The sequence below is a fragment of the Carassius gibelio genome, chromosome B7 (genome assembly GCF_023724105.1).
Source record: "Carassius gibelio isolate Cgi1373 ecotype wild population from Czech Republic chromosome B7, carGib1.2-hapl.c, whole genome shotgun sequence".
Classification (NCBI taxonomy): Eukaryota; Metazoa; Chordata; class Actinopteri; order Cypriniformes; family Cyprinidae; genus Carassius; species Carassius gibelio.
Window position 1 is genome coordinate 3,295,299 of NC_068402.1, and position 27,186 is coordinate 3,322,484.

At 37.2% G+C, this 27,186-nt stretch overlaps 2 protein-coding genes across 11 annotated transcripts in view; one reads left to right on the forward strand and one right to left on the reverse strand.

The window, feature by feature from the left end:
* LOC127962020 (CD48 antigen) overlaps positions 1–2,025 on the forward strand; it is a 31,150-nt gene extending 29,125 nt beyond the window's left edge. For 4 of the 6 annotated variants that reach the window (XM_052561421.1, XM_052561420.1, XM_052561424.1 and 1 more), the window contains 3 exons: positions 1,286–1,405; positions 1,492–1,534; positions 1,621–2,025. In XM_052561421.1, coding sequence (XP_052417381.1) covers positions 1,286–1,405; positions 1,492–1,534; positions 1,621–1,672 — 215 coding nt within the window. In that variant the 3' untranslated portion in view covers positions 1,673–2,025. The remainder of the gene's footprint in view (positions 1–1,285; positions 1,406–1,491; positions 1,535–1,620) is intronic. The other 2 variants (XM_052561422.1, XM_052561426.1) reach the window with 1 other exon arrangement.
* A 1,676-nt stretch (positions 2,026–3,701) lies between these two features.
* LOC127962019 (SLAM family member 5) lies at positions 3,702–26,007 on the reverse strand. 5 transcript variants are annotated; one of them, XM_052561418.1, is made up of 9 exons: positions 25,648–26,007; positions 22,476–22,787; positions 22,129–22,318; positions 9,451–9,539; positions 9,244–9,366; positions 9,112–9,176; positions 8,665–8,739; positions 8,343–8,437; positions 3,702–7,478 (listed from the first exon to the last, which is right to left on the reverse strand). In XM_052561418.1, exons 1-9 carry the CDS (start codon positions 25,709–25,711, stop codon positions 7,463–7,465), a joined length of 1,029 nt encoding a protein of 342 aa, XP_052417378.1. In that variant the 5' UTR covers positions 25,712–26,007; the 3' UTR covers positions 3,702–7,462. The 5 variants fall into 5 exon arrangements, 4 of the variants coding, with proteins under 4 accessions (XP_052417378.1, XP_052417377.1, XP_052417376.1 ...); XM_052561417.1 differs by lacking the exon at positions 22,129–22,318 and having other exon boundaries at positions 9,451–9,729; positions 25,648–25,993; XM_052561416.1 differs by lacking the exons at positions 22,129–22,318; positions 22,476–22,787; positions 25,648–26,007 and adding exons at positions 9,886–10,197; positions 11,232–11,630 and having other exon boundaries at positions 9,451–9,729.
* Positions 26,008–27,186: the final 1,179 nt, after the last annotated feature.

Genomic DNA, 27,186 nt, shown 5'->3' on the forward strand with positions numbered 1-27,186 from the left:
GCCCCTCACCTTAGGGGCACGTTCTCCGTTTGTACTGCAAACAACTGCATTGTTAATATGAAAAGCAGATGATAATATTGAAGAAGACTGTGCAGAACCTGTGCGAGCATGGCTTTTAATGGTAGTCCAATGCTTTTTGTATGTTGTTGTCTCATACTTTTAGATACGCTGTTATTTGTAAATGCCACTGCTTGTGTTAGCTTTTAAAATATGGTTTTATCCTGATTAAAGCTTTAATACAGTACCGCAACTGCACGCCCGTATATGTTTAACGCTTCTCATAGTAAGGTAAAAAAAGTGTATAGAGAGAGAGAGCGGGGGGATCAGAGGGACGTGTCGAACAGTATTAAGAGCCGCTGCTTTAGAATATTGGTTTTGAAACTTATGAATCCATTAGAATCATTAGAAGACAGAATCGCGATTCATATATGAACAGGTTTTTAGGTGAACCCCTAGTTTTCCTTCCTCTTCTCTAAAGCAGTTGCATGGCCCACACCCTTTGCTGCCTTTTCAAGAAAACAGGGTTTATCTGGGTCTGTGATGTTTCGAACTGGGAAGTAACTTGTTTAATTTTAAAAGACAATGGCTTAGTTTACACTGTAGGTCTTAATTCCCAATTCTGTTTTGTTGCCTATATCCAAATTTTTGGCTGTCCGTTTACAGGTTCTTTCAATTGTGACCTATATCCGATTCATATGTTTACACTTGCCATACCACCTGAAACATTGTGCATTCGTTTTTGTCATTTACCACCTTCACATGTGCTTCCTCATGAGAATAATGTGACTTGTGCTCACAATGAGTAATAATAAAAAAAAATGGGGTGGCGGTAGAATCAAATTCTCCATTGAGTCTGGGTAGGTTATGCAAATATTTTGGGCGTGAAGTTTGCGTGAAGTAACATAGTGACATTTTAGCTTAAAACACATAAAACCTATCTAACCTAGTTTTGTTTATTTTATTATATTTTTGGGTAAAATTAATTAATAAGTAACAGGGATGCTGGAAGTTGTATTTTCAAACTTTGAAGTGTTGCTAATACCTTAAATTTAATTTAATTTAATTCATTTTTTTTAATTTAACTTTAGAAAACCTGCAGAAACTGTGATCATATGAAAAGGGCCTTAACTGAGAGCAGAGTGACAAAAAAACATTGTTTGTGACAGAAGCAGTCTGTAACTTCACTTCACTGAACATTTTAACAGGGCAAGGCCGTTGAAAAGTAACTAGCAAATATATAATGAGTGTTTTTCATTCTTTTTTAAAATTGTATTTTATTTTCTAGATGAAAAGCAGAAGTGTGAAGTCTGCACCGCTGGCAGTTCATGTACTTCCTATGTGATGTGGACTATTGTGCTTACAGCTGCAGTTTTGGGCTTGGCATATCTATGTACAAAATATAAAGGTAACAACATATCTTTTAATCAACTTTACAATGCAACATTTAAATGACTCGTGTTGATTTTATGAACTGTAATTGATGTTTTCTAGAAAAAATTATTCAAGGACTCCTCAATTTCATCCGAAATATAAGGTAACATCACACCACACAGATCAGAGATGTAATGGACTCAGTCTACCGTGGAACTTATCCTGGATATTTTTTTATTTTTTTATAAGCAACACCAGTCTTGGCTCCTGTGGTTTTCAAGAGAAACAAGACACGGCGTAAGATGAAGAAAGGTCCTCTTGCATAAGGCCATACTTTATGGAAGGGAACATCAAAAAAAAAAAAAAAATCCTGAGCGGAGCTTGTGACTGTTGGTTTGACCTCATCGGATCCGGATTGTGAAACGTTTCATCTGTCACCTGTGTGAATGAGGATTTCTGGTACTTTACAAAACCTTTTCAGAGATACAAAAACTGGATGTTGTTTTCAAAATCCATTCGACTGAAATATCTGAAGACTTTGTGCTCCTTCAGTTTAAACGAACATGATGCTTCTGGTACTGATGGACTTTAAAACTTGACTCAGCATGGCAGCTTTTTTTATTTAATGAATTGTCCAGCTTCTTTGTTCATGCATGCATGTGAATCAAATTTTTCTTTGTGATGTCTGGTTGTTAGGATGAATTATAGCAGTGATGTGTTCAGTGTGTCACCGTATTCTCAGCAATGACATGTGGTCACAAGTCACTGTGAGTGCTGCTTTTGTCATGTCAATAGGAAGTGGTCAGTGTTGCCTAGAAATGGACATGAGCTGTTTCAGCATATTCATCTTGATGTGAGTAAATACTTAAAAAAAATGGTTCTATTAAAATAATATTTCCACAGAATTTTAAGACTTCTGCAAACGGCCCAGTTACTTTATTTCAAAATTATTTCAAAGTTTTCTTTAAACAGTGCTTTTCTCTGACTCATATGGTCACTTTACAGAAAGAACATAAGATGACAAATCTGAGCAATACATTAAAACAAACAAAATACAAGGGAATATCAGAGTAATTGTAACTTTTATAACACACACACACACACACACACACACACACACACACACACACACACACACACATATATATATATATATATATATATATATATATATATATATATATATATATATATATATATATATATATATCTACTGCCCTGAAAGACAGCAGAGACCAGGACAACTAGAGCCCCAGATACAGATCCCCTGTAAAGACCTTGTCTCAGAGGAGCACCAGGACAAGACCACAGGAAACAGATGATTCTTCTGCACAATCTGACTTTGCTGCAGCCTGGAATTGAACTACTGGTTTCGTCTGGTCAGAGGAGAACTGGCCCCCCAACTGAGCCTGGTTTCTCCCAAGGTTTTTTTCTCCATTCTGTCACCGATGGAGTTTCGGTTCCTTGCCGCTGTCGCCTCTGGCTTGCTTAGTTGGGGTCACTTCATCTACAGCGATATCGTTGACTTGATTGCAAATTAAAACAGACACTATTTCAACTGAACAGAGATGACATCAATGAATTCAATGATGAACTGCCTTTAACTATCATTTTGCATTATTGAGACACTGTTTTCCAAATGAATGTTGTTCAGTGCTTTGGCGCAATGTATTTTGTTTAAAGCACTATATAAATAAAGGTGATTGATTGATATATATAAACACATTAAATAAATAATGCCCACATAACTCATAATATACTTTAATAAAGTCCAATAAACTTTATATAACCTGTGAGTCTATGAAAATAATATAAATCTAAAATGTAATGCAGATGCGTCTGTTTTGATGTCTGACATTCGCTGGTCAAAAACCTTTTACCTCCACTGCTGCTAGACTTTTGTAAAAAGCTAATAATATAATGACACATGTGATCGAATATATATATATATATATATATACAACTGAGTGAACTGAGTGAACAAAGAGACTTTGTACGTGACAGAAGCGGCCTGTCACTTCACCACACTGGACATTTTCACAGTTTTTTTTAGAAGGAGAGCTGAAGTGTGAAGTCTGCACCATTTGCAGTTCATGCAACTCGCTGCGGTCATTTTGGTTTTAGTCTATGCATTAACAAAAGGCAACACACATTTCTTAACACGTGTTGTGAGTCCTGAAAATGTATGTGTGATTCGGTTCGGTTTATTCGGTCACTTAAAGGGATAGCTCATCCAATAAATTAAATTAAAATTAAATTAAAACAACTTAGCAGATGCTTTTATCCAAAGCAACTTACATTGGATTCAGGCTAACAATTTTTTTCTCCTATCATGGGTTACCTGGGATTCGAACCCCACAACCTTGCGCTTTTTAAGGCAATGCTCTACCACTTGAGCTACAGGATCATGTAAATGTGTGATGTATATCTGCTTACCCCAGGCCATCCAAGATGAAGGTGACTTAGTTTCTTCAGTAGAACACAGACAAGATTTTTTTTTTTTACTCAAACCGTTGCAGTCTGTCAGTCTTATAATGGAAGTGGATGGGAATCACGACATACACAAACAAAACCAAATGAAACCCTGTGGCTCCTGACGATACATTGATGTTTAAAGACAAAACGATCAGTCTGTGCAAGAAACTGAACCGCATTTATATTGTTTATTAACCTCTGATTCACGCAATGTCTAAACTGTCCTGAGCACGTTTGCTCTTCTTTTTCAGCTCAGGACAGTTTGGACATTGCGTGACAGATTGTAATGGTTTCAGTTAAAAATCTTTGTCTGTGTTCTACTGAAGAAACTAAGTCACCACATTTTCATTTTTGGGTGAAATATTCCTTTAAATAAAGGACTAACAGCTCATTTGCTGTTGTGTGGACGTGGACTCTTAGTCAGGTTAGCGCAATATTTAATTTTTGACAGGAATTTAAACAAGGCTGTGATAAAAGCATAGAGCATTCAGTGCATTATGCCGTTGTGTGACAACATACTGATTATACAGCTAACGAAAAGTCTTTCTGGGGAGACAAAAGTAGATAAAAACTCTATAAAATTAAAGTTGTGTAAATGATCTGATCTAGGACCTTCAAAAATGGTCCTAGATCCCATAGTCCCCGCAGCCTCGTGTTTATCCTGGCACCTAACCTGACCGAGGTTATTATGATCGTGAGACGACTTGAGTTTTGGAGCGACGGCTTCAGTCTTACAGTGTTACGTGAGGGCAGTTTTAAGGATGTGGGAGTGTCAGGCTGATGAGTTGGATGTGTTAGTCATCTCAGATGGACAGAGTGAGAAATAAGGGTGCGGATGGAAACAGTGATATTATTTTGGAATATTAAGTGAGTAATCGGTAATTTCCATAACAGTGTTGCAATTATAAAGAGGAGAAGTGACTTTAATTCTATACTTGATCTGCGATCTGAATTCTGACAAAAGCTACATACTCCTACACAGACAGAATTACATGATATGAATCTTCCTCCTAAACCGAGGACACAAGCAGGGTTTAACTGGATCATTACAATATCCCAGCTGTGAATATGCTAAACGTGTTTAAATGTTTATTCTTGTTATGTTACAGATTCACTAGATAACTGTGTGATGGAATTAGGTATGCTGGTCATATAATTAGAATATCATCAAAAGATTGATTTCACTAATTGCAATCAAAAAGTGAAACTTGTATATTATATTCATTCATTACACACATACTGATATATTACAAATGTTTATTTCTTTCATTTTGATGTTTATAACTGACAACTAAGAAAAACCCCAAATCCAGTATCTCAGAAAATTAGAATATTGTGAAAAGGTTCAATATTGAAGACACCTGGTGCCACACTCTAATCAGTTAATTAACTCAAAACACCTGCAAAGCCTTTAAATGGTCTCTCAGTCTAGTTCTGTAGGAAACACAATCATGGGGAAGACTGCTGACTTGACAAAAGATGACCACTGACACCTCGCACAAGGAGGGCAAGACACAAAAGGATATTGCAAAAGAGGCTGGCTCCAAGCACACTGCAAAGGGAAGGAAAAGATGTTATAGAAAATAAGTGTACAAGCAATTCAGTTGTTAAGTGATGACATAAGAAGCGCTGTTTCTGGGTCCAAGCCTCAACACGCTTCATTTGAGAATACGACCTCAGCAGCCGTTTATGAGCACTGTTTATTCATATTAATAATTTAAGCTAAATGCTTTCAAACTTATGGTATACACTACAGTCTCCGTGCTCGCAGCATCCCAAACACAAATAATTTATATATATATTTTTTTTTTTTATATATTTATATTTTCATTGTCTGGCTATCTGGGACTTCGGTATGGAGTTAAAGGTTAATATTATAACTTTTTCGCTAGTATTCTATCACATTGCTAGTTTAAATGAGCAACTTTTTGTTGCTTTCTTGTGGTAACTGATAGAGTGTTTGGACACGGAAGTGCTGCTACGTGACGTCAGACTTAACAAGCAATAGGGATAACAGCACCCTGAAGAGGATTGTGAAACAAAACCCATTCAAAAATGTGGGGGAGATTCACAAAGAGAGTGGACTGCAGCTGGAGCCAGTGCTTCAAGAACCACTACACACAGACGTATGCAAGACACGGGTTTCAGCTTCACATTCCTTGTGTCAATCCACTCTTGAACAACCGACAGCGTCAGAAGCATCTTGCTTCAGAAAGGACTGGACTGCTGCTGAGTGGTCCAAAGTTATTTTCTCTGATGAAAGTAAATTTAGCATTTCCTTTGGAAATCAGGGTCCCAGAGTCTGGAGGAAGAGAGGAGAGGCACACAATCCACATTGATTGAGGTGCAGTGTAAAGTTTCCACAGTCACTGATGGTTTTGGGGTGCCATGTCATCTGCTGGTGTTGGTCCACTGTGTTTTCTGAGGTCAAAGGTCAACACAGCCATAACAACGCCACATTGCTGCAGAAATTCAGGCAAAAGGAGCCCCGACTAAGTATTGAGTGCTGTATATGCTCACACTTTTCATTTTTATAATTTTTAGTTGGCCAAGATTTCTAAAAATCCTTTCTTTGTATTGGTCTTAAGTTATATGAATATTTTCTGAGATACTGAATTTGGGTTTTTCCTTAGTTGTCAGCTATAATCATCAAAATTAAAATAAATAAACATTTGAAATATACCAGTCTGTGTGTAATGAATGAATATAATATACAAGTTTCACTTTTTGAATGGAATTAATGAAATAAATCAACTTTTTGATGATATTCTAATTCTATGACCAGCACCTGTATAAACCTTTAAAACTGAAATACAAAACTGAAAACATGTCAAAGAGCCATGCACACAGACATCTGGAGGTTATTTGGTCGTAATATTATTGCTTTGATTTAAATTTTACATTTTAATGCATATCAGTAAGTGAGACTAACCCATTTGGAGTATTCATCATATACAAAAAAGTGTGTAGAAAAATACATACATTACCATTCAAAAGTTTGGTTTCAACAGTAATTATTATTTTTATTTTTTTATATATAAATTATAAGATGCAAGGATGCATTAAACTGTTTAAAAGTGGCAGTAAATACATTTTATAATGACACAAAAGATTTCTATAAATGCTGTTCTATTCAACTTTCTAGTTATCAGATAATCATGAAAAATAATAAGCATCACTGTTTCCAATAAATATGAACTGTTACTGTTTGACAGTAACCAGTAATTAGGGTTATTCAGCTTTGATCATAGAAATGAATTACATTTCACAATATATTCACATAGAAAATAGTTTTTAATATTTACTGTATACTGTTTTAACTTTTAAGCCTTTCTGAGCATAAAAGACTAATTTCAATAACTTTAGAGAACCTAGCTGAGCCCAAACTTTTGAATGATAGTGTGCATGATGCAATATTGTTGCATCGTGAAATAAAATAAAATAAAATAAAATGATCCTGTTTATAAAAAAAGTATTTTAACGTGATACATGTAATACACAGCACAGTTAATGCAAGAGTTCAAAGGTCAACCGAAGCAGCCAACAATACATTCGGGAGACTGGTTCATCCAATCCAGAGATAACAACACGAACCATCTGTCTATCTGTGTCTCACTTATGGAGGACCAATCCTGCAGAAATGTAAAATAAATAAATTGATACATAGATAGATAAATAAATAAATAAATCAATGTAATAAAAGAAAAAAAATAAATAAATGATGTGATAAAAGCAAAAATAATTCATTTGAAATAAAATGTAATCCTGAATTATATTTTAAATGACTTTTTTCCTTTATTTATTTTACATTTATTATAATTATGTTTTTCTTTATATTTTTTAAATATATATAAAAAAATCTAACACATGTACCAATGTCGTATGTAACCTTAGTATGTGGTGTCTAAACTTTCAAATATCGAGCGTCTGATGATAAACTTATGCTCACAATGTTTTTGGGAGTCTTTTCTCTGTGATAACAAACTGAAGACAAGCCTTAGAAACCTCCACCGAGTGTCTAGAGGCGTCATACAAACTCATTGACGATGTAGTTGCTTCTTGGTTTTATGATGTAACTATGAGAATAAGTCAATGAATTCAGTCGCTATAAAACACTTAGAAATAATAATGTGAATATGTTAAAATATATTGGGTGTCTCCAGTTGATCGGGCACAAAAATAGACTAAATCATGGGCACAACACACTGCATGAGCTCTCAACCAATGATTCACCGGCGATCCACAAGGACCGCCTCCCTCATTTACATGTTTCACACGGAAAAGTAAAAAATAAATAAATAAATGTAAAATAAATACATAAAGGAAAAAAGTAACTTAAAATATAAATTCAGGATTACATTTTATTACAAATGAACTATTTTAGTTTTTATCATAATTTATTTATTTATTTTCATTTTATTACATGTATCTATTTATCTATATATTCATGTATTTATTTGTAATTTGTGCAGGTTTGGTCCTCCATACTCACTCACAAGACTTCCTGGAAAGAGCAGGAAGTGCCGGCGCTGGTGCTGGTGCTGGCCGCAGGGTGGCGCTGGTAGTTGATTTTGTCATACAGGGTTTGAGGCTGCAGGGGGAGCAAGAGTGTGACGTTACTTCTGCAACCAAACATGCGTCAAAGCTGTTCTCAGTCTCTCTGATTCAATGTAGGTTACCGCTCTATCTTATATTTAGCCTACTCTGGTGTGTACAGTAATTATGGTCTTGTTAGTAGATGCATGCTGTGAGCGTTATTTATAAGCAAAGTGACAGCAGTAATGGAAGCATTCATTATATATGCATGCCAGTACTTACCAAGTTCTGTGAGGGTTTTGTGTCTTTTACCGTTTCATAAATGGACATCCCGTTTGCAACACTTTCAGAGCGGTTCTGGAATATAGATTCAATCCAGTTAGCTAGAACCCAACTAGGTTTGTATGCATCTAAAATAGAGTTCATATGTGTCTAGGAACTAGAGACGTACAACTAAATATAAATAATAATAATGCACCTTGTGAAAAAGTGATGTTTTCTACGACAATGTTTCTATTTGATTACATCCGATTATTTTTGAAATTTACTAGCTCTTTCTGAGTGAACACTTTCACCTTCATATTGTCAGAAATTGCTAGTGAATTTCACAAATAATTACAAAGAAATGGCAAGCAACACATTGCATAAAACGTGACATTATTAGAAGTCTTTTCGCAATATCACTTGAACCTTAAAAAGCAGATATATAGACGGAAACGAGCCGCTCACCTTCGCCGGGCCATCAATGTTCACGTCTTCATAGACTGTTATGCCAGCCTCACTTTCTCCTTTTTCTGCAAGTGTAAAAACAGCTGTGTAACTCCTGCACTGTTGGTGCACATTCATACGAGTTTAACACACCTTTAATAGTCCTCCTCCTGCAGCACACGGCGAGCGTTGTACTGAATATGACCACAACAACGACACCGACACCGGCGCCAACCGCAATCAGCCAATACTCCAGAGGAAACCCTGCATCTTGCTCTATGTTGCATATTTATTAGTGCTCTTTACAGATTTCAGAGGAAGCTATAACATTTTTCTAATCATTCGAGAACTGAAATATACCTGGCAACACACTTGAATCTTCAGCTCTCTCTGTGCACACTAGAGTCCGTGTCGTGTGGTTGGCGCTGTAGGAGTTGTTGGCTGTGCAGGTGAGGGTGGTGTTTTCTTCTGGACCGAGGCTGATGTTCAGGTGAGCTCCTCGAGTCTGGATCTGAGGAGCGCTCCAGCTGTAGGAGGGCTTGGGATCACCGGACGACAGACACTGAAGATCAAACACGCAGATGTTTTTTGATTGCAGCCAGGACTCACTGAACTCAATCTGAACGTCTCTGACGAGCTCTGTAGGAGAATAAATGATATTAGCAGACTGATTCCCTCATGAAGGAACTTTTTAACTTTAGTTAAATAATCATAATCAGAGTCAACATCAGTTTTAATATCTTACTTCAGAATTTGACAGCATCGGCAGAATAAATATCAAGTAATTAAACTCACCGTGAACATGAAGCTCAATGAACTTTGTTTTATGTTGTTCAGATTTTCCTTCTGCAATAATAGAGAAACTTCCAGAATCCTGAAGTCTAAGGTCTGTTACTCTTACACTAATATTGTCCTTATACATCTTTAACCTTCCATTAAATAATTCAGATTTTACTTTTTGTAAATCACTATTACGATACTCAGCAAATATAGTCTCATTATATTTCCACTGCACTTCAAGATCATCTTTTGGATAATCAGCGATTAATTCCAGTGAGTCTCCAACAGCTTTCTGCACAACATCTGTATCTGCATCAGAACATGAGCCTATAATACAGAACAGACAACAAAACACGGTTACATACTGCCATAAATGTATGCCCTTTTTTTCTCACATTCAGCATGAGATAACAAGCACCCATCAACACACCTTATTATGCACCAATGTGACAACAACAACCACAAACCCCATGAGAAAAAATTCAAGAGAGTTGATAAATAATAAGCAACCGAAGAAGCTCACGGGGTTTGAGTTTATGTCATCAGCTCAGACTATCTCACACGTCTCACTCCAGTCTTCATGAGGAGCGCTCCACCGCACCATCAGCATGAAGAATAACTTTATCCTCCCCGGATGTCAGAATCAGATTTCAGTCAGATCCGAGCATCTATGCCTGTGATTGCATTTCTGATGCATCTTTGCACAGTGACTCCAGATCTGTGTCTGTGTTTGGTTACTTCAGAAGACCCATGCTGACCCATTTGTGATCTGTAAAGAAGTGTTTCACAGCAGCACTTCCACCACGCAGCGATTTTTGTTTCTTTGTGTGCCTATCTTCATTTTAATTTCTTCGTTTTATTTTCTCATATCCATTTGTTGACATTTCCTCATCAGCTGCACAACTTTTTGCAAATTTTGCATTTTTTTGCAGCTTTGTTTGAAATAAAACCAAATGACAAGTGAACATATGTTTTTTTATGGCAAATTCAGGTAGATTTGGACACTTTTTGCCATTGAAATGACTCGAAAGATGTCCTAATTAACCTGATTTCACAATGTAATGCTGGTTGCAACAGAAAAACGCTCTAACTGGCCACATTCTCAGATAAGGTTTGAGGTTTCCTGAGTCGAACAGCCTTTTCTAACAGATGAAATACTGATTCTACTTAAATCATTTACCTAAAAACTATAATATAAATAAACCTATAAGCATGCATTATATATAGTTTTGTATTTATTAAGCAAACATAGTGAAATCCATTTACTCTGCCATACGTCATCAAGAGCATTGTATATATTAGCATTACAGATATGGAAACGAGCAGTTTTCCAGATGCACATTCATTCCCCACACACTCACCTTGGAGAAGGAAAAGCAGGAGGACTCCTAAGATGGAGCAGCAGGACTCTTGAAGGACGTTCATGTCCAGATGATTAGACGACAGACTGAGGCGTCCGTGACATGAGATACAGCCGAACAGTAGAGAGAAAAACAGACTTCCTCACACCGACTGCTCAGCGTCTCTCAGTTTGTGCATATCTGCATAAATGACACCTCGCAAAGATCTTTGGTGACGAGACCTTTAAAAAGCGCCTTCTGAAAGTTGTGCTTGAGGTTTAGGGGCTTTCTGGTCTCTAAAATTTGTTTGCACCGCCCACTAGGGTCAAGTGCAAGAGCGCAGGCATTTGATCCACCAACACTACAGTGTGCGGGAAGTGCACAGTACATGCACAGTGCTATACATGAGCTGAAGTACTGGAAGCTCAGCAGGGAGTGAAAGTGAAGTGAAGTCCTAGAGGAATAAGGAAGTTTTTGTTAATGATACTGATGTGTCAGAGTTTACAGCAAGTTTCCTCTGAAGATGGACCTAATGTGTGAAAGAATGATATTAGTTTGCATATGGTGACCACAGTGTAACCAGACTCATGTAACCACATGCTCATTGGGTGCCAGAGCAAAGCGACTTTCTTATCATCTCATCACCTCGCATCCAACCGAGAAGACCTAAAAAAATAGAGTCATTTAATTTGCATGTGCAAAGAACCTCCCTATGTTGTTTCAGAGACTGTGAAGGACATTGCAATGCAACAACTCGGAGTCCATCAGAGGAAGTGAAACTCACATAGACTTTTATATTTTACAGTAGTTTTTAATGTAATGTTTAGTCAATTTGGTTAGGAGAAGAGTACAGCCCTGACAGGATAACACCGCATAAACCTTTATTCATGCTTCACGCCACTTATAATTTAAAGAAAAATGACATGACATGAGGCCAAGTATGGTAACCTTTACGAACTCACAGCAGTGAGTAGTGAACACACACACACACACACACACACACACACACACAGGCGTAATGGATTTTATACTCTACAAATTGTATATTCTATAGCCCTACACCTAACTCTAGTCCTCACAGGGATCTTTGTGCTGTTTCAGATTTTCATTTCACTCCATTCTGTGTTATTTACATCCATCATAAAACGTTGGGACATGGAGTAACGTCCTGAAAAGTCAGCTTCTTCTTGTAATACTATGTTATACCCTCATCATTTTACAAATCTGTGTCCTGATGTGTCACAAAAATGCTTGCACACATTTGTAATGGATTTTATTAAATGCACTGATTCAATCCCACAATTCACCACAATCACATGTGTACAGCAGGTGAATACTCAGCAGCTAGAGAATACCCATAATGCGTTTTCCCCAAATCACTGCTCGATTGTGGGTACAGCACAATATCATAAAGATAGAGAATATAAATCTGTTTATTACTACTGGAGCTGCCAGTTTTCTAAACAGATGCACTTCTGGCGCACTTAGTGTCCGAAAAATCAATAGAACCATGACAGAAAAATTGACAGTTTTCACTTCAAATATCATTACAAATATAAAAGAGCCACACAGATGGGAAATCAAAAATTACCTGTATTACAGTGTATGATGTAGCTGTCCATCAGAGTAAACAATGTGCAAAGTAATTAAACCAAAAAGTACACGATTTATAAAGTTATTGGCTTCTAAAGTAAGGATTCGACTCTGAATCGCTGAAACGAGTCTTTATAGATTTCAAATCTTTTGCCCATCTCTATGTACGTCACTAGGAGCACTTTGCATAATAATCTCCGCCTACCGTCTTGAGAGAAACGGAACTCTGACCTGCCCCCATCCCAACACCCCCCCCCCCCCCCCCCCCCCCGCCACACACACACACACACACAGACGCTCTGGTTGGTGTGAGAGCATCATGTCGAGGAGACAGTGTGTTTTTAATTGTAAAGGCAGGTTTGTTTTATTTTCACTGCCAAAGAATGAAGATCACAAGAACCAAAGACTAAAATTCATTTTTACCGCAATACCAGAGCAGTACAACAAATCCCTTCTGTTGTGTTTACAACATTTCACTGATGACTGCTTTTGTAATCTCGGTGAGTACAGCGGGATTTTCAAAGCGTTTGGCCATAAAAGAGGGTTCATTACCAAATTTATTTAGAACAACGAGCATCTCCGAATCACAACGCGAAGTATGATTATGAAGTTATGTGTTTGTTTTCTCCCGAGTGTCTTATCAGTATGTGTGCTGTCTGCAGCCTGTCTGCGCTGATCTTCATTTACAAACACGTCATTAAAATGAAGTGTAACTCCGTGAATACTCAACGAAGAGACATGAGAGAGATATCTATAGAAAGCTTGACATGTCTCCTTTAAAACTAAACAAGTGCTGCCGAAAACAGATATTCTGTGATAAAGTAATCCATATGAAAACAATGCGATGTCTGTTTTTCACGTCTCCCTTCATTATATCTAATGTGACCACACCCCCGAGTTGAACACACTATTCAGATTCTAACTGAAGCGCGCGGCTTGAATACGCACACAGAAGAAAAAGCAGCGAGACTGTTGAAGTTTTTAATTTACTGTTTGCTTCGCGGTAAGAGGAATAAGACATAATTCACCCCAAACAGATGCCAACGCATTGCTTACCGTGGAGGAGTGTGCGGAACAACCAATCAAACCTATGTCAGTTGACCAATCAGAACACAGTATGCTACCGAAAGGTGAATCTTTTGAACAGCTTCGCGCGAACCGTTTGGGGATCTCTGAGAATTGAGGTAATTTTAAAATGATATTTTGACAAAATGACAATGTTTTTTAACCTTGGATGGATTTAAACCTAATGTACAGGACTTATAAACAGTGATAGAAAGCTTAGAATTTTCATCTTACTTGCTCTTTAAAACCATCAACTTTTAACCATTAAAATGTTTTTTTTTTTTCTGTTGTTTGTTTTGCGACATATTCCATTAGGACTTATTGGTGAATTTGATCTTTTAGAGGGATCATATGATGCGATTTCAGTTATTCCTTTCTCTTTGGAGTGTTACAAGCTCTTGGTGCAAAAGTTAAGTTTTCTGCCGCTCTCCCTAAAACACCTTGTTTAAACACGCCCCCACATGTCTACATCACAACGTGGAAATATTTGTGTAATGCACCTAAATGTTCACACAAAGAAAGAAGGTGTGGTTTCAGTAACACAGTTAGTGTTGAAGCAGTCATGTCAGGGAGATGTGTGTGTGTCTAGGAGAAAGCAAAAGCACTTTATTTGGTCTTCTGATAGTAGATGTATTTAGGAATCTTTAAGATTACTTACAGCAGAACAGCAACACATGTTATGGACAGCCATATTGTGAACCTATGAGAGGAGGTTATTCTGACTTTGCTACGACAATCAGGCGCTTCTGAATCAGCTACTGGAAGTATGTTTTGATATTAGTTTAAGTATTTGCTATTGAATGTTTGAATGAGGAGTTTTGCACATCACGTGTGTGTGTGAGTGTGTAAGAAAGAGAGAGAGAGAGAGAGAGAAGGTCACACAGTGGCATCAGCAGTCTTAAGGGTCCGTGGCTTGTGTACTGCAAACACATACAAGCGTGACTCTGTTCCCCTTTCAGCTTGAACTGATGGTAAAACTAAGGACATTATTAACTGTCTTTAATTTTTTTTTTTTTTTTTTTGAAAGATGAAGCTACATTAAATTACATTTACGACAAGTGCTTGTGGTGTTCGGCCAATCACAGTGCACTGGGTCAGCTGGCCAATCAGAGCAGACTGTGCTTGTCAGAATGAGGGACTTTGTAGAAAACAATGCGTTTGAGAGAGGCGGAGCACTGAGGACCTACAATAATGTACAGTATTTGAAAAATAATGTTTGTTTGTTTGTTGTTTGTTGATACTTTATTGATCCTTTGCAGGAAATTATATTGTCACGGCAGCTTAACACTCAGACACCACATTTAACAGAACAAATTACTTCCAACCAATCTACAGTTAAACAACAACAACCAAAAATAAATAATAATACCTATATAGAATATTCAGTAACAGATGCATATTCAGTATAGAATATTCAATAACAGAAGTAAATATAGAATATTCCGTAACATATGAATATTCATAACACATTAAACCTTCTAATGGCCACTGGTACAAAGGACTTCCTGGTACGTTCAGACTTGCACTTTTGTGCAATCAACCTATGGCTGAAGGTGCTCTTATTGATCAACCCCAGCACATGGATTGGATGTGAGGAATTGTCCATGATTGATTTTAGCTTAGATAGCATTCTTTTCTCAGCCACGTGCTCGATCACATCAAATTCAGTCCCCACCGAGCCTGCTTTCTCAATCAATTTGTTAACCCGATTTAGATCTCCCATGCGAGCACCCTCTCCCCAGCACACCACAGCAAAAAACAGAGCACTTGCCACCACTGTCTGATAGACGCTGCACAATAAAGGACGGCAGATGTTAAATGACCTCAGCCTTCTTAGAAAATAAAGTCGGCTTTGACCCTTTTTATACACTGTCTCCGTGTGGCTCTTCCAGTCCAGCTTATCATCTAGCTGTAAACCGAGATATCTGGGACTGGAGACCAACTCCACTTCACTGCCCTGGATTGTGATTGGGATCATCGGTGTCTTCTTCCTCTTCCTAAAATCCACAACCATTTCCTTTGTTTTTGAGATATTAAGTTGGAGATAGTTGTGGTTGCTCCAACCCACAAACTCTGTAATAGTTCTCCTGTACTCCTCCTCTTCACCTCCTTTAATTAAGCCAACAACGACCGTATCATCTGAGAATTTCTGGAGGAAGCAACTGCCACTATTGTACTGAAAGTCTGCTGTATAGATAGTAAACAGTAACGGGGCCAGCACGGTTCCTTGTGGCACCCCCGTATTACTCAGAATAGTATTAGAGATACTATTCTGCAGACGCACATACTGATAAATACTGGATAAATAGTTCATACACCACTGGACCAGTGATGAATCCAGCTGCATCCTCCTCATCTTCTCACACAGCAGTTGGGGCTGGATCGTGTTGAAGGCACTGGAGAAGTCAAAAAAAGTGAACCTCACAGATGCATCAGGAGTGTCCAGATGTGCATAGGTTCTTTGTAGCATGCAAATAAGGGCATCATCCACACCCATGTTGAACTGATATGCAAACTGCAAAGGATCCACGTAATTTGTCATACTGGCCTTGATGTAAAAAAATAATGTGTTTTTGAACATTAAAGCATGTCGTCATATTCTATTACACAAAATAATGATCTTTAAAAATAGCATCATATGACCCCTTTAATAACATTTATTAACACATTAAGCCATATTAAGTTTTGTACTGGAGGTTTAAAAGCAAGTAATGAGAGAGTTTGTGCATTGTGTTTATATTCTGCTGTTCTTTGGCCATGGATTTGTGGGTGTGGTCTTTTTCTCCTACAGATGACTTGCAGGACCCTGTATGCAGTTAATTAGTTTTAATAATTTAACCACCACAGCGTCTGGTCTCCAGTGGTGACATGCATTATTTGTGTCAACTGCAAGTGACATCGTGATTCAATAATAATAATAAACAAAATTATAATTAATTACATAAAAAAGAGTGCAAGTGAGCTCATTTGTGGTAGTGCAGGTGTTTGAGAGTGCAAGTCTGAAAATGCAAGTGCATGTCTGCAGCCACAGTGTAACCAGACTCATGTAACCACATGCTCACTGGACGCCAGAGTAAAGCGACTATCTTATCATCTCATCACCTCGCCTCCAAACGAGAAGGCGTAAAAAAAGAAATGTATCCATTTCGCAGGTGCTAAGTAACACCCTTAGTGTTTCTACATCTGGGCCAGTATTCACAAAACATTTCATCTTACCACTAAGATTTCTCCTAAATACCAGTAAAAGATTTCAGCTAAGAGTTTTTTTTGCTCAGACGAACTTTAACTAAGGAAAAGAGAGAAGTCTTCAGCTAAGAGTAAGGGGGCGGGGTTAACTTCATTACTATGGATGATGTCAGAGTGCTTATTAACTATGCACACAGTGATTGGCTGATAGTTTCTGCCCGAGATAAATTCATAGAAATACTGTAGAGTAAAGATTTAAAAATAAAGATATTGCCACATTCAAATACAGATTCCATAAGTTCCACTTGTTAAACAAGCATGTGCTTCTCATAAATAGTGAATATGCCTTTAAACAGCCTTTTAATTAACAGAGTAGAATAATCATGGCTGATAGTAATCAATGCAAACGCAAAAGAAAACAGAACTGGACTCAAGAACAGCTATTATATCTTCATAACTGGTTAATAGAAATAAGGATATAAGCGAAGGAAAATTTAGAGTTGGGATAACCTTCAAAACCTTTATTATGCTGATGATACTCAGCTCTATATTTCTTAGCTCAGTAAACAAACTACAGCTAGTCTAAAATGCAGCAGCAAGAGTTCTTACTAGAACCAGGAAGTATGACCATATTAGCCCGGTCCTGTCAACACTGCACTGGCTCCCTATCAAACATTGTATAGATTTTAAAATATTGCTTATTACTTATAAAGCCCTGAATGGTTTTGCACCTCAGTATTTGAATGAGCTCCATTAACATTATAATCCTCTACATCCGCTACATTCTCAAAACTCAGGAAATCTGATAATACCTACAATATCAAAATCAACTGCGGGCGGCAGATCCTTTTCCTATTTGGCGCCTAAACTCTGGAATAACCTACCTAACATTGTTCGGGAGGCAGACACACTCTTGCAGTTTAAATCTAGATTAAAGACCCATCTCTTTAACCTGGCTTACACATAACATACTAATATGCTTTTAATATCCAAATCCGTTAAAGGATTTTTAGGCTGCATTAATTAGGTAGATTGGCCTCAACAGCTATCTCAGGAATAGTTTGTGTTTGGTCTTACTTAGGACTCCTCTTCACTCCGCCTAATGTTATACAGACTTAGGAGCTAGTTTTAGCGCTAAAATGCTTAAATTGTAGGAGTCCTAAATTAAGGACTGACATGCCCATTATTCTTAAGTTTTTCTCCTAAATTGGTGAGTTACAAACTACTTTTAGTCTTAAGATGTTTTGTGAATACAGGCCCAGATCTGGAGCCGCATGTATAAAGCCGAAGAGAGAAATAGACCACAGATCGGAGGAAAGAGGAAAACTAGAGGAAAGAAAGGGAGGGCAGGAGTGAGAGAAGATAAAAACACTCACAATCAAACAATGATAGGAAACATCTGTGGAAGGAAGAGAGAAAAAGGAAAAGGACAAGGAAGGGAGGAGGGATTGAAGAGAGGCAAACTCACAGAGATATCTGATAGAGATCATCATATAATCTAACATGACATACTGGATTTAAATAAAATGGAGTTGATTAAACGATAATTGATTGTCAAGATCAAAAAATGTTTTTTTGTTTTTTTTTTTTACAGACAAAGAAATGTAATAACCTCTTCCACTTAACAAGTCAATGCTCTTACTGCAGATATGAAAGTAGTAATTGCATTTTTTTTTTGGGTGGAAAACTGGAAAAATGCAGCAATGCACTGGAGATGACACGGTAATCAGGTCTTACCTATTATGGGACCATCCCAACCAAACACAACAGTGGCCAAAAGTGATGGGTGTTGTTGTTTTATATTTGAATGACCCACATTTCACTTAAATCATTCAAATTTAAAGGACAAAGAAACAGTGAACAGTAATGCCAACTGTTTTCAACTGAAAGAAGCTGAAACTGATGTTTCTAGATGACCTCATGAATAAAATATTTATATGTATATTTATATAGCTCAGTGAACTCACCTTCATGACGTCACTGGAGAGTCTCAGGATGTAGAGAAGTTTTGTCCAAGAAATTGATTTTGCTGTTAGGCTTTTGAAAAAAAATACAAATAAAAGTATCTTAAGGGACGGGGAAGTCCCTAAATCTAGTGATGAAATCACTAAACTGCCGACATTGGCACACTTGCTACGACATAATCAGTTGTTAATATTTCACTGTTCCTCTCTTGTTTGTGCATGTGTTCATAATAGGAGCCATTGATGGGACTCATGTTCACACACCAATAGAAAACAAATCATCAGTAATCATTTGAGATGAATTTGCACAATGCAAAGCATGAAAAAAATACATTTAAATATGAAAACATTTCAATGATTGTATTGTAGTTGCACTACATGATTGGTGTTGTGCTGCTGTGACTTCAGCAGAGGAGGCTCACTATTGGCTGATTCAGAGGTCGAGGTCAGTCATTTTGTGATGACATCATCGTAGTCCTCAGTTCACAACACTTTAGTGTCATCTCAGTCAACACGTAAGAATCAGTCTCAGACTTCACTGGAACTGGCTTTTAGCTTCTTTATAAAAGTATCCTTCTCTTAGAAAAGTCCTGCTTTTTACTAAGAATTTTTTATTTTATTTTTTGACACTGAAGTCAAAGCTTAAGACTATTCTTAAGAGCATTTCTGAGAAGCTGTATACACACGAGCCAGTTTTTTAGACTGTGCAGGGCATTGCAATGCAATGACACTGAGTCCATCAGAGGAAGTGAAAGTCACGACAGAGGATCTCGTTCTGATGGAAAGTATTAGTCAGACGGTCAGCAGAAGAGCACGGCCCTGTCAGGAAAACTAAGCAGTCTAAACAGGTTTAATCTAGATGTATAACAAATGTAGTATTGCATTTTACTAGTATTTAAAATGTAGGGCTTCGCACTTGAAATGAATTTCATTCCCGTTTCACACCACTTGCAATAAAAGGAAAAAAAGAAAGAAAGAGGTGCACTCATTAAATCCCATAATGCAGCACAATCACGAGTGTAGAAGCGTAGACATGTCACCTGCCTTCTCGACATATACCCACGCTCGCGGTCTTGGCCACTTGTGAGAGCGACAGGAAGTGAGTGTGCAAGACTGTCCTAGATCTTAAAAACGCCACAGCACAGTGCATTGTATGTGAAATATTAATTATCAGATATTACATATATGATTTGGTAGAAAAACCAAATGTGTTTTTACATTTTATTGGTGCAAATATGAGTAGTGGTGGCGTTTCTTTTGTACAGCTTTTGAAACACTTTTTATCACTTAATTAGAAGCACCACAAATTAAAATGTTGTCATGTTATAGGGACTAATGAACAGACATTTGTAAACAAAAGCTTTATTATTTAAAAGCTCTACACACACTTGTGGTCTTCATGCTCACTTGAACACTTGGGCCAAATACAGGAAATACGTCATAAGAAGTAGAAAAGCAATGATACTGATGTGTCAGAGTTTAACCTTAAGTGTGGGTATTTGGACAAGGCATATGTGTTCAACCAGTGTACACTCAACAGCTAGAAAATACCCATAATGCACTGTGAGCGTGTGCCAGTTTGCCAAGTTTTCAAATCAGAATCAGAATCAGCTTTATTCTCCAGGTGTAAAACAACAAAACAAAACATAAAAATACATTTAGCAAGCTTTAAATAATGTGAAAGAATCTGGAACAGTAGATTTATGTACAGATTTGTGCACTTTTACTCTATATAGAACTATATAAATAATAGAGATGTGCATATGTATTTACATAATACTTGAGAAAGGCAATAATTAAAGATGTAGAATGATTGACAGAAGTGAATGACAGAACACAGGTAATGATTGATGAAGCTGGAGATGTGCAGGTGTACACCGATGATCATTACTGCGCTCCTAACAGTCTGTAACAGTCTCCTTAAATCTGATTTACTGGCTGACCCAAACCAGACAGTTACAGAAGAACACAGGACAGACTCAATAATAGCTTTCGACACACTCAGTGTCTGAATCTGTTCACTCGTTTTCATTGTTTCACTCCATTAGCTCTCTAAATTAACCCACTACAGTGATGGGAGAAACGAAGCTTTTCAAAGCTTCGAATCAATTGATTCACAAAACGATTCACTGTTTGGAAACACCACACTCTGGTGACGCCTGCTGGTCAAAAGTGTGTAAATGCAACACAAAACCTGGTTTTAATATGTGTTTTTCAAAATATTTAATATTAATTTGCTGGCTTACTTTGTTTGTTTTATGGACAGATTCAGAGGAAATTGAGAAACTATTATCTACTCCTAATTATTTTGATCGCACAAATGCCTTGTTAAAAATGTTTAGAATTGATGAAACAGATCTGAGATATGTTCAGATCTATAGACGCTGGTTCACAGAGATCGCCCTCCAGCGGTAAACACTGAAATATTGAAACAGTCGTGACGTAACGAAGCCTCGCTCTGAAATCACGCTCGAAGCTTCATCCTGTGACTAGAGTAATGATGCTAAAAATTACATTTGAAATCAAAATAACTTACATTTTAAAATATATTCAAGTAGAAAACAGTTATTTTAGATACTCAAAATATTCAAAATTTTACTGTTTTGCAGTACTTTGGATCAAATAAATGCAGGCTTTGTGAACAGAAGAGAACGTTTAGTGTATAGGCAACGTTATATTTTCTCTAATTTATATCTTTTAATTGGCTAATTTATATATTTTAATTGGCTCAGTAATAATGACTTGTTAATGTTTATATACTACTATACAACACTTTTTTATCACATAATAAGGCAGAGTAGTTTCTATACTGTAATCAATGCTATGCAAATTAAAACTGCAATTTTTATATACTTTATTTATTACCTGGAGATGACTTGAAAAACACAAATAAACCATATATTGATGCAGTCATTTTTTTTTTTTTTTACGTCTTCGTGTTTCCAAAAGTTTCAGTTTTTCTGTCATTTTTCTTATATCCCCCAATTAATCTATGCCCATGTTACTTAGTTTGTCTGTATTGTACACAGAACGTTTGCTCTTCAGCTCTCTCTGTGCACACTAGAGTCCGGGTCGTGTGGTTGGCGCTGTAGGAGTTGTTGGCTGTGCAGGTGAGGGTGGTGTTTTCTTCTGGACGGAGGCTGATGTTCAGGTGAGCTCCTCGAGTCTGGATCTGAGGAGCGCTCCAGCTGTAGGAGGGCTTGGGATCACCGGACGACAGACACTGAAGATCAAACACGCAGATGTTTTTTGATTGCAGCCAGGACTCACTGAACTCAATCTGAACATCTCTGACGAGCTCTGTAGGAGAATTAATGATATTAGCAGACTGATTCCCTCATGAAGCAACTTTTTAACTTTAGTTAAATAATCATAATCATGTTCAACATCAGTTCTTTATACATTGCTTTAGAATTTGACAGCATCGGCAGAATAAATATCAAGTAATTAAACTCACCATGAACATGAAGCTCAATGAACTTTGTTTTATATTGTGTAGATTTTCCTTCTGCAACAATAGAGAATCTTCCAGAATCCTGAAGTCTAAGGTCTGTTACTCTTACACTAATATTGTCCTTATACATCTTTAACCTTCCATTAAATAATTCAGATTTAGCTTTTTGTAAATCACTATTGCGATACTCAGCAAAAATAGTCTCATTATATTTCCACAGGGCTTCAAGACCATCTTTTGGATAATCAGCGATTAATTCCAGTGAGTCTCCAACAGCTTTACGCACAACATCTTCATCTGCATCAGAACATGAGCCTATAATACAGAAAAAAAAGGTTATAATATCACAAATTCATGTCGTATTTCTTTCACATTCAACATAAGACAATGTGTCCATCAACACACATAAATAAAAACTAGCTTGACAACAAGAAAAAAGGAACAGAAAGTTGACAGAATATAGATCAGCCGTGTAAAGAAGCTGACAGAGTTTAGGCTTCCGACCACCTCACACACATTACTCTGTCCTCACACACTGTCTTCTGGAGGAGCGCTCCACAGCACCGTCAGGATGAAACATGGCCAGATATCTGAACTGCATATTCAAGTCATGGCCTTTAATTGGGTTTGTAATGAACAATTAGGTCCATATACATGTATTTGGACACTGACACAATTTTCATGATTTTGGCTTTATACAGAATTAAAACAAATAAAGAAAGAAAAATTTAAGTGCAGACTTTAATTCAAGGGTTTGAACATGAACATGACTTAGGAAAATGCTTAGGAATTACACCCATTTTTATAAACTCTTTCTTCCTTTAGTTTGGTCTTCAGCGAGTGAAATGCTGCTCAGTCGAGTTTAGATCAGGAGACTAACTTGGCCATTGCCCACTTTTTACCTTCAAAACCAAAAAAATATTTTGGGTAATCATCCATGTGTACTGTGAAGCCCCATCCAATCTTTGCTGCATTTGACTGAATCGGGTCAGAAAGTATATCCCTCTATTGGTTCAAGCCCAGTGCAGGTGATCTTTGGGCTCAGAGCAGGCTCTCTGTGAGCAAGCCAAACTATGGGACTGCCCACATTAAACCAAAGATGGCCCAGTGTGGGTAGATTTCTTCATTACCACTAGGGATGCTAAAGAATTTTAAGTTTCCTTAAGTAAAAACTTGTGGTAGAGAAAGTTGGCAAAGAAGAAAGGAAGACAAAGGCTGCATCCGAAAACTGAAAAATGCTGCCTTCAGAGGATGCACTGCAAGGTGGGAGGGATTCAAAGTTAGCTTCAGTTCCTGTGACCTGAGATCTTTTTCAGTACCACCTCAGCTGAGGTTCCAAGTGAACCGTACCATTCACTGCATTTCGTTGCCTTGTACCTTACATGTGCAGGGACAATAAAGTTGAATCTAATCTAATCTAGTCTAATCTAATCTAACTGTTACCAAAACGTGAGGTGTAAGCTCTGCTGATCACGGATTGGCCGGTGTGAATCGTCACTACCCGCGTCCCTGAAACTGTGACACAAACACAACAGAAGAGCTAGATTTAAATCAGCACAGCAAGCGAAGGATCGAACGTAATTGTTTTGAACAATTGCACCTTTTTTAACAACCAAAACATTTTGTTGTCTGTTGCGGAGGTACAGACGATCATCTCGTTGATAGCAGAGGAGCGGATCCAGGGAGAGCTTGATGGGGAGACGCAGAATGAAAACATTTTTTTTTTTTTTTTAGGAATCGTGGCAGTGCAACTATAATGACGTGAATAATCCCGTCTACTCTAAAGTGATACTAAACTGCAGTGGAGAAGCTAACCATACTGAGCCGTGATGAGCTGAGTCAGCTCATCCAGTAGACAAGCATCATAAGACTATCTCTAAGTGAAGTAAAGGGCCAGTGCTGGCTTGATTGCAGGGTTTTATGTTGCCGAGCTCACCAGTGTTTTCTTTTTGCTCAGAATGTACTGAACTGTTGATTTGTGGACTCCTAATGTTCCTGTCATCTGTCCGATGGATTTGTTTGATTTTGAAGCCTAACAATTGTCTGTCTCACCTGCATGTGCTCCTTTAACTGCATGATGTGGTTCAGAGCAACAGCTTCCAAATGGAAATGGCAAACTTAGAATCAACTCCAGACCTTTTACCTGCTCAGTTCATGTAGAAATAATGAAGGAATAACCCAAATTTAACAGCTTTTGAGTCAATTGTCCGATTACGTATGGTCCCCTCAAAAAGGGGGGAGGTACATATTAAACCGCTGTAATTCCTTAACTTTTCCTCCAGTTTCGATGAGAATACCCTCAAATTAAATCTCAGAGTGTGTACTTTAAGCCCATATTATATAACTTTACATTGAATACATTTTTGTCAGCAGCTAAAATAATAAAAATTGTGCCTGTGTCCAAATATCTGCACAGTGACTTCTGATCTGTGTCTGTATTTGTTAATTTATGCAGCTTATGTCCATTCGTGCTCTTCTGAGTGATTCATAGTACTTCCACCCATCACACTGCACTTCTTATTTTAAATGTGTGAGTTTTAATTTTAACATCTCATGTTAACCTCCACCACATCACTTCCACATCTGCATGTCTCTCTGTAAGCGTTAGACATTTTAATGACTTAATATTCTTCTTTCAAAGCACTAAATGGCAAATGAACTTTAAATAATGCTCTAAAAATGCTCTATTGCAGCTAACCACCTTCGCTAAAGATAAGGCTTGAGGTTTCCTGAGCCAAACATTTCTCACAGATGAAACACTGACTGATGTGGCCTACATGTCCATCATAATTTGCCTTAATCAGTAAAATAAAAATACACAATACTTTATCATTTCAAAACCACTGTAAGCATGCCTTGCATTAAACACATATAGTTTCATCATAAACATAAACATATTTAATTAATTGAAAATATGAAGAGTTCAGATGCAAAAGCCATCTGAAATTTTCAACGAAAATTAGGATTTTTATCAAGCTCCTATATTTATGTTCAGTTATTTCACTTTAATAGCCTGGAAAACGAATGACTCAACATAAGCATAGGAGCTTGATAAAAATCCAAATTTTAGATGAACATTTCACATGGCACTTAGAGGCTTTTACATCTGAACTCTTCATATTTATATTCATTCCCTACACAGGAATAGCTGTAGTCTATATCTCGAGTCACTCACCTCGGAGAAGGAAAACCAGGAGAACTCCTAAAACAGAGAAGCAGGACTCTTGAAAGTTGTTCATGTCCAGACGTCTAGACGACTGACTGAGGCATACGAGACAACACAGCAGAACGGAAGAGAGAAAATTAGACTTCCTCTCAAGTCAAAAAAAAAAAAAAAAAAGGATGCGAAATAACACTAAAAGTGTCCTCTGTTCTCTGTGCAGCATTTCTTGGTTTTCTAGAAAGTGGAAGTGAAAGGTAAATGGATGGACTCGTGCACCACAAATATAATTATGTTCCCACAAAATCTTTGGGCCTTCCTGTGCACCCAATATTTTATTTCAGTTTGAAAAGACTGTTAATGTGTCAATGTAAGTTAACCAGACATCTGCCCTCTGCTGGCTGGACATTGCTTTCTATTTAAAACGTTTATTTCAAGCAACATGTTTACGAAATACATAGCCTACTCTGCAGCAAAAATAAATAAATAAATAAATAAAATAAAATAAAATAAATAAATAAGATAATAATAATACAATCAAATAAAATAATAGCATAATTTCCCTTGGGAACGATCACATACATTCTTATGGTTTCCACTACAAAAACCATTACAAACCGTCACCTTTTACCCATTAAGGCCATAAAAAAATCTGTAGTGTGTTTGGGACATTTCCATTATAATTTAATGGTTTTAAAAAGCCACCAATAGAAGGTGAATAATTACCAGTAGAAACCATGGTCCTTTACAGTTTCCAGTAAAACCATTACAAGTCCCATTATAACCAGTAAAACCATTACAAATGATTTGATGGTTTCAAATGTTTTGTTGTTGTTGTTGTTTACAGCAGTGTAGTTTTACTGTTGGATGTCTGATTTTTATTTCAATCTTTTAACTAGAATATAAAATATTATTACCATCTTCAAGAATTAGCTAAAAATAAATCTCTTCCATCTTTATTTGATCCTCTGACTCTAGCACTCTCTAATCTAATTATGTTCTTAAACACACACACACTTTTCCCTTTTCATTTGCTGCTTTTTTTCTAAAAAAAAAACAAAACAAAAACTTTCTAATCTTTTTCAGTTCTATCTGTTTTCTTTCCTGTCTTCACAGAAGTTTTGCGTTCAAATATTTCAACTGAAATCAATATTTCGTGTTTAAGTATTTACTTATGGGGCAAGTAGCTGTATAATAAGCGGAATAATGTACATCCAGCTTTGCGTCAGGGTCCTGATCTCCCTGTCAGGGTTTATTCTGAGATAAGAGCATGAGCAGAACGTTGGCAATGTGTGTGTGACATCACAGTGACGCTCCACATTCAATTCAGTGTAACCCAGCGCTCGCACATCTCAATAATAACAATTACCAACTGCAGAACCGAAAAACCATTACGTCACAGCAGTCTGAGGCAGGAAGTGAGCAGTGTAAACGCAGAATAAACATCATGGCAGGCAACGTGGTAAAGACTAAGAAGCTGAAACTCATGCCATAAGAAGAGAACGCAGTAAGAAGTTAATGAGAACTAGCTACATTATCATGGTCTAGGAAGAG